This window comes from Syngnathus scovelli, chromosome 2 (genome assembly GCF_024217435.2).
Source record: "Syngnathus scovelli strain Florida chromosome 2, RoL_Ssco_1.2, whole genome shotgun sequence".
Lineage (NCBI taxonomy): Eukaryota > Metazoa > Chordata > Actinopteri > Syngnathiformes > Syngnathidae > Syngnathus > Syngnathus scovelli.
In genome coordinates this window covers 7,369,189-7,384,438 of record NC_090848.1, presented here as the reverse complement: position 1 = coordinate 7,384,438, position 15,250 = coordinate 7,369,189, and the positions used below count along the sequence as shown (strand labels likewise).

The following is a 15,250-nucleotide window of genomic DNA, read 5'->3' as shown; positions in this document are numbered from 1 at the left end:
CGCTGTCAGCGAGGTGGCAATCGCCCCTCGGACCTGGATCGGCCTCTTGACAACATGGAGAGACTCATTGTTCTTAACTGCAGTCCAAATTCCCTGGTGAGATGCCAAGTACTAGGATTGTTAACTGTAATAGTTTATTTTATTTTCATAATTATCAATCACTAATTAGCAAATAACCAAACAAGGGGACAATTAAGGGTCAGACATCCTTTTTGGTTGTAAACTTGAAAATAACTGTCAAGGTTGAATGGAAGGTCACTTTTTTTTTTTTTCAAATAATAACAGCTTTCTTTCATTGTTCCAGGGTAAGACTGTTTCTTGTACAGAGGTCAAGAAAATTCAAGGAAAGAAGAGAAATAAGATCAGGTTAATTAAAGCTATCAAAGCACTAATAAATTGTTGGCAGAAACTTCTGAGTGTCTCTCTGCAAAGCATATAAAGCTGTGTCACTGATGGCGATTGTCAAACTGACTTTTATTTTCTTCCCTACACTGGGTATCATCTAGATTTGTGAAAGAATGGATGTACAATACGTTGACTGTAAGCATCGTCAAAAATATCTTGGCTTCATATATTATTGTGAACATTGTTTTGTTATAAATATGTGTCAATTTTCTAAGCTGTTTCTTTTTGTGACGTATTTGTGACCAACCATTCCTGTTAATTTTTGTTTTTTGAAAATGCAATGTCTTTGAAACTGTAAAACTGTCGGTACTGGTTCATAACAGCAATTTCAGCAATAAAAAAAGTTATTCAATACAATCGTAATGGGTACTTTTTTTTTAGTTTATGTTGGTAGGAACCTCTTCGCAAAAACATTTGTTCCTTTCCGGGCTCAAATTACACCAGGACATGCCCGTGCACTGTTTTTTCCGTAATCGAAACATCACATAAGCGTCACAACATCACACGATCTAGTTAATCGATCACGAACGATCTATTAAAAATATTATTGCTGTGAATAACGTCTTGCCACAAAATCGTATCGTAGCGTGTCAACTGTGCCGAACACTGAAGAAATTCTGCAAAAAAACGTAAGTATGAACGTATGCAAATGGTAGAAAATAGGGATGACATTTTCCCCCCGTCAAATTTTTGCCGAATTTAGATTCCAGAAATGGCTCGTAGTAGCAGTGTAGACATGGATCCTGATGTTGCTCGGAGGTTGTTTGAGGAGGGGGCCACCCTGGTCCTGCTTGGAGTCCCTCAGGGCACAGAATTTGGCATTGACTGCAAAAGTTGGAAGGTTGGTCCACGCTTCCAGGGTATTAAGATGATCCCCCCAGGGCTGCACTTTATCAGCTACTGCTCTGTCAACCCACCAAGCTGTGGAGGAGAAGTGGGCCCAAAGACCGGCTTGTTTCTCAGTCTGAAACCAAGAGACCTCCTATTGGCTAACTGGAACCCCAAAGAAGAGGATTTTGACTTCTCTGCCACCCAGAATGAGGAGGAAGTGAGCAGAGTCCGAGCAAATTTGCAGGATCTGGACCCATACCTTGGGCCTTATCCTTATGAGTTGATGAGGAAGTGGGTGTCCCTCACAGACCGACTGAGTGAGGAGGTGGCCAAAAACTTGCAGCCGCTCTCTGGACGAGTATGTGCCTTCAGCGACGTTATTCCCGAGACAGAGTTCCGACACACAAAGGACCGGGCTGAGCAGCCGAGGAACGACATGGCCTGCCAAACCATGAGGGAGGGACTGGACAGGCTTCCCAAGATGAAGCAGAGGGAGGGGACACAACTACGCTTCTCTGTCATCCCAGAGAAGGCTTACCCAGCGGGGGCCACACCTGCCCAGATAACACAGTGCAGCCTGGACCTCACTTACGCCCTGGAGACTGTGCTCAATGAGAACCACCAAGAGAGGCCTCTCGACCTGCTTGGTAAGTGTTTTCCTTGCTCATTACGACACACAATTTGTTAGTCTTTGTTGACTAAATGTAACATTGGTCGGGCTGACCGGATAAAGCAATATTCTTACCGGTTTGTTTATCTATGCTTTGAAGATGTACTATGATTCTTTTTACACACGGAGTAATGTTACTCAAGAGTCCGACAAGCAGTTTAGAAAATGTGCGGTGGATGGGAGGACTTTGTTGAACTTTATGACCCGACCACAAAACTCCTTTCCTAGGTGAGCTGCAGTTTGCCTTTGTGTGCTTCTTGATGGGAAACGTGTACGAGGGATTCGAGCACTGGAAGCGCCTTCTGACCCTTCTGTGTCGAGCTGAGACGGCCATGCAGAAGCACAAGGAGCTCTACCTGGGGCTCATTGCCGTGCTCTACCACCAGCTAGGAGAAATCCCTCCTGACTTCTTTGTGGACATTGTTTCTCAGGACAACTTCCTCACCTCCACTCTGCAGGTACCAGCTTCATGGGGCAAAACCCAACAAATGGTTTTATTTCACGCAAGCACGTTGAATACTGTGAAACTCACTGACGCGCTGGGGCTCCCCCACCCCCGACACACAAAATAATAATAATAATGATAATAATACAATACATGAGTTAACCAAACTCAACTTGTTTTTTTCCTATCCAGTCAACTTATTATTTATTAATTTTTTTTCCTGGTAGGACTTTTTCCAGATGGCCAGCGGACCCGGAGTGGACGTAGCGCTCCGCAAAAGAGCGGAGAAGTTTAAAGCCCACCTGACTAAGAAGTTTTCCTGGGATTTCGACGCAGACTTGGACGAGTATTCGCCCGTGGTGGTGGATCTTCCCGAGGGTTTTACTGTGGGCTGACTTCGCGTGTACTAAAAGATCAGTCAAGCTTGAGCTTCCATGTCAGATAGGTGTCCCTCACCAAGTTGGTGTTACACATGGTGCAAGCCTGTACATTGTGAAGTTCATACTTGTTTGCAACTTCTTGTCTATATACGTATGTGTTTGAAATTTTTAAAAAGTAGGTATTCTTCCAAAGCCTTTTTCTGTAAATCTGGGAAGAAAAATAAAATACATGACTAAATCAATCTTTTCCTTTAATGTGTGAACTTCTACTCTAAGTAATGGTAATTTATGGACAATTTATGAAAGGACATCTCCCTATGATCAGTGATGCAGCAATTTAATGTGACGGTGATACTTCTGTAGATGTAAACAGAAATAATGCGGGTGGGGAAAAAAGGAGTTTGGTTTTTGATTTGCAAAAAAAATAAATATTCTTCCTGTTACACTCTTCAAAAACGGTTATGGAATTTTTGTGAAGAGGTTGTCGTAACAGCTTCTGGCACCAGATGGCAGAATTGGACTTTCAAGAACAAATTGTTTTTTAACTCTAATTTTTTGCTGTCAGTGCTCTGCAGACTGACTGCCTGCCCTCTTCTGTAAATTTTGAGTAAACTCGATATAGAAGAAATTGCTAAGATCTCCTGCAGCGATTGACAACCGGTGGCCCTCTCGTAGTCCATGGTGGTATTGCAAATGTTCCGCAGAAATGGAAAATAATTGTTATATTTGTAAAAATAAAATGGATTTCTTATTTAGACTTGATTTATTTTTCCAGCTTATTTTGTGAATTATTTACCTATCCAAATTATGTGAAATGTATCTTAGATTCCCAATATAGACATATAGATGCAAATTATTGGTACAGTCCAATGTTTGATTATGATTTTAGGCTTTGTAACGATGAGAAAAAAAAAACCTCTTGAAGAAGCCTGCTTTTGCTCGCAAACTCTTTTCCACCAACAATGCTTTTGACTTCTTGACTCAGCAGTTTAATGTTCATTATATGTGACTGAACACGCGAGGTGTTTCACCATGGGTGTGTAATGTCAATCAATTATTCATCAACTGATGCTTTTTGATTACTCATGCATGGAGATACCCTTTTAGGCTTTGTTGATTGTAAACGATCACATGCTGCACACCACCATCTTGTCCTCTCAACACAAAATGGCTGAAATCAAGCAATCACACCACATGCTGCACACATCTTTGAAGTAGCATATCTATTACATATAGTGGATATAAAAAGTCTACACACCCCTGTTCAAAATCCTGATTGACCCCAGCTGTTTTAGTTGGCTTTTGTAGTCACATCTTACAGCACAACTCTGGGTCCGTAGAGAGCTTCCATAATGTCATAGGGATCTCATTATTAAGGTCAAGGTAGCTAAAGACCTTCTAAGGTATTACATACTATATCATGGAACACAGAAAAGACAGAAAATGTGGAATCTTAACTTGGGGTTAATAAGTGGCACCTCAAAAGGTTGCAGGTGTATGCTGACGCCACATGAGTTTGAATGTGTTTGAAGTCTTATACATCCAAAGTTATAAAAGGGTGTGCACACTTGTGCAACTACATTATCTCAGTTGTTTATTTTTACTCCCTCTTGAAAATGTTTCTTTATCTTCCTCCCATTTAGTGTCACACATTAAAGGTAAAAAATTGGTGGAAAAAGTTGTGAAATGATTGATCTTGGTCTCAATTTATTTTCTAGATTGCAAAAACATGGTACTTGAACCAGGGGTGTGTAGACTTTTTATATATTCACAGTATGATTTTACATGTTTATTGGTACTCTATTTGAACTTTCCATGTAACTGCTTTGTAACTGTAAAAAGAATGTAACAACTTTCATTGCAACTTCTACTCTAAACTTTTATTTTTATAGTGTCATTAAATGCTTCCTAAAAGTGGGATAATTTCTACCAAAGAAGAGTTTTAGATTTTTATATTAAACACATCAATTAAAATTGGGATTAAGCATCATCTAGCCTTTGGTTTACTGAAATGAAATAAATGAATAAAATATGTGAGAAGTAATTTAAGGAGTTTCTCCTCTCTGTCCACTTGCTGCCCTTTAATCACCTTTGTGAATTACCGTAATTTCCGGACTATAAGTCGCGCTTTTTTTCATAGTTTGGGTGGGGGGGCGACTTATACTCAGGAGCGACTTATATATGTTTTATTTCACAAATTTTTACTTGAGCATTAAGTCCACTTACTTACAAGTATAGTTGACCACTTCCCATGTTATTTTTAGTATAGTTGATCACTTCACATGCTTTTATATCTTTATCTTGAACATATTCAAAACATAAAAAATAGAGAAAACATCAAATAAAGCAATTAACACTTTAAAGCACCATATCCAAGTCCACTGTCTGCTGTATGTACACTTGCTCTATTTTTGCTCCTTATATTTATTATTATTATTTATTATTATTTGGCCCATTCTCAGCTCTTTGTTTGTGTTTGTCACGTTAGCATACCTATCGTTTAGCCTGTTGTTGCTATTTAATGAATTGGAGTGACACCGATGGTTTTATAAACATGTTATTCATGTAATAGTTGTCCTTAATCACTCTATATGTTACGTCAGGCCCGTTCTCAGCTCTTTGTTTGTATTTGTCACGTTAGCATACCTATCGTTTAGCCTGTTGTTGCTATTGTTTAGCCTGTTGTTGCTCGTTCATGACTGTTTTTGGTGTGGGATTTTGTCGAATAAATTGCCCCCCAAAGTGCGACTTATACTCCGGAGCGACTTATATATGTTTTTTTCACTTTTTGGGGCATTTTATGGCTGGTGCGACTTATACTCCGGAGCGACTTATAGTCCGGAAAATACGGTAAGTCGAGGGAGTTGATGGCTAGCTTGTGCTTCATCTTTATGTCCTCCTGCTGCAGTCCCAGTCAAGCATCACATCTGACACACAATTCGAGATAGACACATGGACTCGTTGTTGTTGGGTTTTTTTTGCCCCCTCCCAGGACATGCAAGCGCAGTTTGGGCTTGGCCAAATTTGGAAGTTTGGTATCTAGGCATATGAACTAGGGCAGGTTGCTAAAAACAAAGGTGGATAAAGTGAAAAATCTTTCCTGGAAAATGTCATACGCACCATAGTGTGTGAACAGTCCGGTTCTGTTTGAATGATCTGCTCAAGTGATTAGCGTCAGGAGCTGAAACCGAAGCGGTACACTATGGATGCGTCTGCCATTGTGATCATGAACAAGCGAGCTTGCAAGTGCATTTCCCCTGTGGACTCATTGACTGAGTGAAAGCCTTTCAGTGGCACACAAAGACAGTGATAACATCCAATGCTATGTTTCAAGGGTGTCATAAATTTGTCTTCACTCAAGAGGTAAAGAGGTTCCATGAGAGCTTAACTTAACATCAAGCAAGTCCTATTTTAATCAAGTTGGGTTTAGACGAGACGCACATCCTTTCCTGTCCCTCATTTCTCCTGGGCCACAGATTCCATTAGATAGATGTTGCTCCCCCTACACCTGCCCATCACATGACTGATTGCTAACTTCCCTTTTCACCGACTGTTGTCTTTGGCAATGACACCCTAAACCGAGCGTGAACTCTGGCAGACCTTGTCATAGCAGACAGGATTTGAATACCGGGCAACCACACAACACTTCTGCTCATTGTTTTTCACCCTGCCTCTGTTTTCTTGTTCTGCTTCAATCAGTTGAGGTGACACCCTGTTCTTCTGTCGCCACATGTTAAAGTACAATGTATACATCTTTTGTTCACATCTTGGGATCGATCCCCAGCATCTCCATGTTTTGTTAGCTCAATCTGAATAGATCATCTGACTGATGTTGAGTTACCCATGCATAGAATCATCTATCTCATGGTGGCCGGGAAACAACCGCTCGGCCATCAGAAGATGGGGATGTAGCTCAGTGGTAGAGCGCATGCTGTGCATGCATGAGGTCCTGGGATCATTCCCCAGCATCTCCATGTTTTGGTAGCTCATTCTGAATAGATTACTTGTTTGATGAGTTAACCATGCATGCCAACTGAATATTCAGCATTTAGACAGTCACAGAAAAACCAAGCAAGCCAGCAAGCTAGTCTCACGTTGGACAAATAAATCTATCTCTTCCTGTCTTCTTTGTATACTTTTACCCCCTCATAAATTTTTCTTGTCTTATTCCGCATCCTCTTCTCCTTGTCCTGACTCATGCTGAGTTACGGGACAGTCATCCAAAGTAACAGCAGGAAATTCAGATTTTAACCTTCCTTCTCTTCTCCATCCTGCTTCCACTCCCAAATGGGCTGAATGCACCCTAGCTTTCTGGAGTTCATTTATAATCAAGAGCAGATCTCAAAAGAACATTCATTCTCATCAAGGTGTGTTTATTATGAAGTACAAATCTTTAAATTAACATTTTTGTTTGGACCTGTGGGCCAAAATCCTGGCTCGAGCTATTTCTGCTTCATCACTGCAGGCAAAACGACCTAATCGGACATGTTTTTGTACATGTGACTGTGTGGTAGAAGTTGTGGCCAGTCTTACTCAAACCAGGTGGCCAAGTGTTTGGCTCACAGGAAGCCATTTTTCTTTTTTTCCAACCACTGGGAATAGACACAATCCTAAAATGCGCACGGTAAATAGTTTGATGCAAAATAAGCGAGAGCAGATGCCGTAAATCAATTTAGGAATATCTGACTAATTTGCTGGCTAAAGTTTTCATGTAGCTAAATTATGCCAGTCAAATGTGAGTACGGTAGGTAGATAGGTAGATAAGTAGGTAGGTAGGTAGGTAGGTAGGTAGATAGGTAAGTAGATAAGTAGGTAGATAGGTTAGTAGGTAGATAGGTAGGTAGGTAGGTAGAAAGGTAAGTAGATAGGTAGGTAGGTAGATAGGTAGGTAGATAGGTAGGTAGATAGGTAGGTAGGTAGATAGGTAGGTAGATAGGTAGATACGTAGGTAGATACGTAGGTAGATACGTAGGTAGGTAGGTAGATAGGTAGGTAGGTAGACAGGTAGGTAGGTAGGTAGGTAGGTAGGTAGGTAGATAGGTAGATGGGTAGGTAGGTAGATAGATAGGTAGATAGGTAGATAGATAGGTAGATAGACAGGTAGATCACATCAAAAATGAAATCTCACTAAGTACACTCATTTGGCTGTGTGTCACGGAGTGAACGGAGCTAAGCGACCAAATGCAGCTTGGAACAGGGTTCATTGAACGAACTCAAAAGACAAACTACAAGAAGCTCGAATAGGGATGAGAATAACTGAACACAACTGGCAAAGACAGTAACCACAAGAAACAAGACCGACATCAAACACGAAGACACCAATGACCCGACCGGAAGTGACACGCAGACAGGACTTAAATACATGACAGGTAACAAGAGGCAGGGTGAGAATGATCACACTAATCATGGGCACACAGGAGGGGAGGGGCGAGCACACAAACGCGTGAACCAGAAACTATGACATTAAAACCAGGAAAGAAACTGTGACAGATAATAATACAATAAAACAATAATTTAGTTATTAATAGAACATGGAAGATAATGAAGTTACCAAATTAATTATAGACAAAATGTTAGCTTTTTACATCTGCAGCTGGAATACAGTACAAAAGTTAAATTTTCCTTTAATAATTTTGTCTTTTTGTTAAACCTGTATGAGACATAATATTTGGAAGTGATAAATACAAAGAACATGCAGTATTTTTACATGATTCCTGACTTGGATTAGAGAATTCTCTCTCTCTCTCTCTCTCTCTCTCTCTCTCTCTCTCTCTCTCTCTCTCTCTCTCTCTCTCTCTCTCTCTCTCTCTCTCTCTCTCTCTCTCTCTCTCTCTCTCTCTCTCTCACACACACACACACGGACAGATGGAGAGTTTGGGCTGTCACGTGTTCTGTGATTGTTGGGGCATATGCATATATTTCATATCCTGTTCAGCGTGGAGCCGCACTTTGTTTGTCTTTCAGATTCCTGGATGAGGCTTTAAATCCATACCATCACTGCTCGGGGAGGTATTTATCCTAACCCTTCTCAAAGCCATGGGAGCCATAGCACCCCCCCAAACATCATCATAAACATCTGTACTATAGTAAAATAAAGGAAAACAATTCTGTTAATGTGACAGTCCTGACAGTTTCCAGTGACAAACTGCCACACTCTCATTGTAAACTCCGTTTACTGTTGCTTTGCTGGTATAGAGGATATTTTGCCTGGAGCGCCTCATATTGTAGCCTACCACTCGTGAATGGATGTTATTAAAAAGGCATGAAGAAAGCTTTAGGCCAAGGACAAGGTCACTGGTCCTCCATTTACCAGAACCCCTTTTTTTATTCCTATAAGTGATGGATTGACCATGTGAACAGTGTGGCAAATCTTGTAAAACTGGATTCTCCTTTTTCTGCTTCAAAGGCAATCGAATGCATGAAATTTTACGCAACAGGCCGAGAACAGCCGTACCTATAAGTTCTAAACAGCTGGCCTAAATTGAGTTGAAAGGTCATTTTTCACAAACACCTGTCCAGCAGGTGAAACCGTATTGTTGTTTAATTTGACCGCTGCTTGAAAATATCTATTTATTTGTATTCTTTTAGAGTCTTTATAAGAGGCTTTTTTTTTTATTTGTTCCAAATTTGAAAATATATTAAATAGAATGAATAAATTCCCTGATTCTAACCTTCATTTTGGTCAGTGACTCTTGAATAAACTTGTGCTCCATCATCCCACCTGACAAGATTCAGGGCGGGATTCCAATTTTGATTAAAATGTAATATTTGTTTGTGTGTATTAGTCATGGATTATGCTGCCAGATGGAGGGTGTGTCAAAAACTCCACTTAGACGAGCTCCAATGCTTTCTTTGCACATTTTTTTATAGAATTATTGACACTCAATTCACTGATTTTATTCCAAACTGTATTACGGCAGGAATATTTCACCGAAAGACTTGATAGCGCTCCTGAAATAGATAAACATGTAAAAATGGTAGAAAAAAATGAATGTGACAAAGGGGAAATTCACTTCAGTGATAAAATACTTCTCCACTCCGGTGTCATATTGAGAGTGTAATGATATTGAAACGAATATAACTCCATGTGACTGCACCCCCTCCCCGCCTTGTTCATCCCCTTTCATGCATGCCCGCCGTTCTGATCCTGCCCCAGAGTCCGTGAAGAGAGATTAATATAAGTGGAGGTAGATCCCGCTCCCTATTTAGACGCTCGGCTTGAAAAACGACAGACAGGTAAAAAACAGTTGTAGTTGGTGGTGATAGCGGCACTAACGGCACTGAGCGTAGAACGTACATGGTGCTACCCACACGTCTTCCATGCATACTATAGTCTGCCGGAGCCTGAAAAAAAGGAGGTGATCCGGTCAGACGTCAAGGGGATCAAGGCTCGGGCATCTGCACTCCTCCTGTCGTAAGAGATTCCAGGTCGAGCAAAACATTTACAATGCGCCTTCAACAATTGCATTCCCCACATACCTGCCCCCTCCACTGACAAGGCCGCATGCACAGGTCACAAGGCCACAACAGGGAGCCGATTTATGTGTATTAAGCCAAATCCCAGATGACATTCCCGTTCCCCATTATTCACAGATTCATCTTTTGCCACAGAGGGAATACCGGTTGAGTCAAAGGAGGCCAGAGAGGAAAGGCTGGGGACATTTGGGTGAGGAGTTTCAACCCTCATGCGCGCTGACCTTTGACCCACTGAGGTAAACCTCAGGCAAGCTCAGCAGGGACTGACCTTCTGACAGACTAATTAGTGTGAACGATAGCGTACAATCTATTCCGGTTGCTTGAGCTTGAACTTATCAAATAAGGCGTTGGACGCACCAAGTGGCTGAGTAAAGATGCCGACTTGAAGGATGATAGGCTCTTTGATGTTCTGATAAAAAAATACCTCACCCTTCTCGGCTGAGTGACTTTTTGATTGCCACATGGACCATCCGGCTTGATGGAAGCTTAGGCCAGTACAGCGGTTTTCATTTCAGCCCTTGGAACCGTTCTTCTGCTTTTTTGCTACGAATTGGACTGTATAGAAAATGTAATGAGTTCATACCATACGCATTATACTACACTGTGTACTGTACCTTAGTGTTATCAAAAGGATTGATACTTTAAAAGTTTCAATACTTACATGTGGCTTCAGAATACAATATCTATTTGTCATCGATGCTTCCGGCGTGACCACTTGGCAAGGAGTGCAGCCGACCTGGCAGCCAGGAGAGTCCTCATTGCAACCCATCTTGCAGTTCCACTGTTAAGTTGTTAAGTATGGCCAGTGTGGTGTTGGCAAGACAGCAAAACACAGCCAACACGAGACTAGCAGAACGTGACATCCACACAGGAAAGGTTAGTTCACAATTAATAACGACTTGTAATGCACTGACACAAACCCAAACCCACCAAGCCTCAATTTAGACAATTTATTCCTTAAAGTGCAGGTAAATTGCAACTCTCTCATATGTGTGTTGACTTCAGCATAAATAGTGGATTCAAGTGGATGGCAGACCCCTGCAAAGCAACACCTGGAAGCATTTATTTGTTGCTGTCCATGGTCTTCCTTTCGAACCACACACACATGCACACATACACGCACGCACGCACGCACGCAATAAGCACACATTATCACACAGGTTCAGACGTAGGGAACGAATGGGAAAGTGAATACATTCACTTCTAAGTTTGTAAGTTGCACAGGCTTTGGGCTACAAGGCTAAAGTGGCCTCTGATTGCTGTTCCCAAGTGTGCTTGATAATTCACTGTATAAGTACAGTCTGCTCAATTAAGTTACAGCCAGGTCATTTGGTTTCATTTGGTACAATTAACAAAATAACCACTGCATGATTTATAATGTGCATTACACCTCAGTTGGAAAGGGGCTGCCACGAGAGGAGAGGAGAGTACAGTACGTAGACTGCAAGCCTCTCTAAGTGCTGATTGGGAAGGTTAAAATAATTTCTATTCCGGCATCAATTAAGTTCAGTTGGGGCAAATCCATCTGTTTTCCATTACGCTTCACTGCTAAATATGTTTGAATGACTCTACTGAGTAAAATTCTTTTATTTTGATGCAGAATGTGCTTAGATATGACCAGAGCTCTTGGTACCTTGGCCTTTAATATACCATTGAGGACAATAAGCATTTGCAAGTATGTGTGTGTGCGTGTGTGTTTGTGCATGTGTGCAAGCTCATTACTAAGCACGGACTCCCCTTCATCTGGCAGTGCAAAAGGAAACTTCCAGTACCGCATGAGATTTCAAGAGTTGTTTATGATACTTGACTTACACAAGGTACATTTAGTCATTTGGATCCAGTCAGAAGAATTCAGTATGTGAAGTCAAACTAAATAAATCAAGTTTATGCAATCAGAAAGAAGAATTACAAAGGGACAATGCACTGTATGACTTTCCCCATAGCTTTCACTGTATCATTGATCTTGAAGCAGTTGGGTTGAGGATCAGCACCTCCAAATCTGAGACCATGGTCCTCAGAAGGACAAGGATGGTCGGTAATGAGATCCTGCCCCCAAATCTTTATTGGTCTTTATTGGGTTAATACTAAATACCACAAGCTTTGAGAGTCCCTGCAAGCGTAATGTGTTTAATGGTACCGTGGACTGTATTCTAAACTTTAAATATAATTTCTGTCTGTGGAATGAACTTGAACATTTTACTTATTTCTCCAGCTTCAGTCTTTTGGAGTTGCACCCATCGCGTGCTTGCATACACTTTTAGTATGTCACATGGGTCCTCTCAGCTGCTCGCCCTTCATGTTAAGATCGCAAAGGGCGAGGAGGAGCAGATATTTTGTTATAATTTGCTCGGCCAGTCGTTTGATATCAAGATCATGTGGTTCTGTTGATGACATTTTCATGTTGTTACAGACCTTATGTAACAGCCCGGTCGGCATGTGCTCTTACATCAGCAAGGACGGGACACTCGTGTCCTCAGAGTGAAAAGTGTAGTATTCTAAGCAGGAAATGTGGCATCGCAAAGGCCAAACTGAACTTGAAAGTCTAGTGTGAACATTAAAAATCATAGATTGACTATACCATCTGTCTGGTTCTAACACTGGAAAGTAACATTTCTGGAGATTTTGGCATGGATGCAAGTAGGATTAATAAACAATGCAGGGAATTTAATAGTTAGCCAGGTTCACATCTGTTTTTTGTTGGACGATCAGGACATGAAACTAAGTTCTTAGACAGTTTAGATAATAAATGGGAATGCTCTTTTCAATGGCACTGGTGTAATATGTGTTTAGCTTAAATTCAGTTTTATAAACGGAGGCCACCCTACTTTACCTTGATAAAAAGAAAAAAGGATGTCGGGCTGCACGGAACTACCACTGATCAGAGACTTTTAGGCATTTTTTGAAATAATATGTAAACTTTAAGAACATATATTACACTTTAATGTTTTGACCAAATGTGTTTTCTTTGGTAATGTTAATTCCCTCTTTCTTGAATATAGTATAACCCAGTCCTGATTAAACCTGGATTTATTGAGGGCTGCCATTAGGGGCAAACCTCCAGGAACTGGGAGAAACTTTCATCACATAAAAGCCAGACCAATCTTCTTGATGATTGGTTCACAGCCTGGTCATGTTTGTTTCAGGATGGGCAAAATTGGTCAATCCAGCTGCCCCATAAGGTTAATGTGAATTTCGCTAATTTTAAAGATCTTATCAAAAAAAAAATTCCCACAGATTAATATGCCCATGGAGCTAATGGCTATCCACAGAGTGTAGTATTTAAAGAACTGTTACTCAACTGTTTTGCCTCTTACAAAAATAAACAGGGTTTCTTAAAAATAAATGATTCATTGTTAGTTATTTTCTGCCACACGCTGCAGTTGAATGGAGCAGTGTTTCCCAACCTTTATTGAGCCAAGGTATGTACATTTACATTAGAATAATCTCACTTAACACAACTAAACAAAACAAATTTTTTGTAGTTATAAAAAAAAAAAAAAATGATCGTCACACCAAAGAAGTGAAATTGGAACATTTCACAGGGCACACCTGTTGCTTTTGGTGAGCACAGTGGATGGGAATCACTGGAATAAAGAACTCTTTCATCATAATGCTCCGCTAACCAGATGCAACAATGATAGTTTCCATTTAGTGTTCCAAATGTGCTCTTGAAGCACATGATTTACAGTGTGTGCTACTCTTACTTTTCTACTCTAATGCTCTGCCTCTATCTACTCACGTGTACACGATTCTGTCTGCACGCCACAGAATCTTGTGCCCACTTGTACCAGCATCCAGGCAATGCCTGCTGGGTTCATTTAGAATCCCTCCTGGCATGAGGCCACACAGACACATGACCTCCGCAACTTGATTTTGAAGAAAACCTTCATGAGTTCCCACACCAAAACAAAATGGCAATTCTGCTGCCCCCCGTGCATATTTGGGGTACTCAAACTTGTCAACATGCATTAGCGAGTCATTCGAGAAGACACGCATGCATAATGTTGCACTTAGAGTCAATAAGAGTTTGGCAGGTGGAAAGAAATGGCTTCATGGGTCATGTGTTGTTTGTGAGTCAGTGAACTGTGTGACAGTGAGCCTAACAGCTCCTCTGCAGGGCACGTCTCCATCTGGGCCGTTCATATCAGAGCAGTGCTGTAATGACTGCGTTTAAAAATATACTTGGGATCTGAAAGAGCGAGAGAGGAGTAGTACAAAAAATAATGAAGTGGAAATATTTCCATGAGTGAAAGACAATCCGTTTAGGATTCTTGAATTCCAGACTCCCCACCGTGGCCTGAAAGCGACCAGGATGAGATCATGTGAAAGTGAAGAACAGCCATTAGGGGGTGATGTGCAGGACACGCCGCTTTGACTGACATTTCATTTGTATTTTATCTCAAGAATGGCTAATGAAAGCACAAGTCAACTCAACATGAACCAAGTTTGGCGCTATTCTCCTCATCCATTCAAAAGGACACAATGCATCGCTACGTGAGCAAGAACTTTTTGGCCAAAGTAGCAAAGGAAAAACACGTCTAAGAGGAAAAACCTTGGCTCGAGCCAGACTCACTGTGGGGTGGCATTTGGCCTCAACCACTTGGTTAGAAAGGGCTGATTGGAGAGCAAAACAAAATACAGTAACAATATAAACAGTCCACGGTGATAAGAGCGAGACACAGCCGACTGTTGAAGATATGAAAAAACCTGTAGTTTCTGTCGTCAAAATGTACACGAGCAATATAGTCGTACATACTGAGTACATTCAAGTAAATGGGAGAAAGCCTTTCACTATGTCCCCATTCTTCTCTTTATTCTCGCGCATGTCCTCGCTCTGTAACAACCTTTCCATTCCATACTTGTCATGCTGTCTTTTTATGGTTTAAGAAAAGTGATAAAGTACAATTACTGCATGTGCAGTCTCAAAAGCCCATACAGGTTTACCGTTTAACATTGTGGGGCTCCCATACCTCAGTGTTTAATGTGCGGGGGAGGATCATGGTCCGATCCAAGTCAGGTTTGATAGCACTGCACAGTATGCAG

The 15,250-nt window shown here is 41.1% G+C and overlaps 1 protein-coding gene and 1 non-coding gene across 2 annotated transcripts; both read left to right on the top strand.

The window, feature by feature from the left end:
* Positions 1–869: 869 nt before the first annotated feature.
* Positions 870–2,973, top strand: aar2 (AAR2 splicing factor). The gene is made up of 4 exons (XM_049753662.2): positions 870–1,034; positions 1,109–1,883; positions 2,135–2,364; positions 2,579–2,973. The coding sequence occupies exons 2-4, from the start codon at positions 1,118–1,120 to the stop codon at positions 2,744–2,746; spliced, it is 1,164 nt and encodes a 387-aa protein (XP_049609619.1). The 5' UTR covers positions 870–1,034; positions 1,109–1,117; the 3' UTR covers positions 2,747–2,973.
* A 3,660-nt stretch (positions 2,974–6,633) lies between these two features.
* Positions 6,634–6,705, top strand: trnaa-ugc (transfer RNA alanine (anticodon UGC)). The gene has a single exon. It is a non-coding gene; the product is annotated as a tRNA-Ala (tRNA).
* The last annotated feature ends 8,545 nt before the right edge of the window (positions 6,706–15,250 follow it).

Excerpts from the sequence above, each read along its gene's own strand:
- aar2 (XM_049753662.2), top strand. The coding sequence starts at position 1,118 with ATGGCTCGTAGTAGCAGTGTAGACATGGATCCTGATGTTGCTCGGAGG. Across the intron at positions 1,884-2,134 it reads GAGGCCTCTCGACCTGCTTG|GTGAGCTGCAGTTTGCCTTT; the intron begins GTAAGTGTTTTC and ends CTCCTTTCCTAG. Across the intron at positions 2,365-2,578 it reads TCCTCACCTCCACTCTGCAG|GACTTTTTCCAGATGGCCAG; the intron begins GTACCAGCTTCA and ends TTTTCCTGGTAG.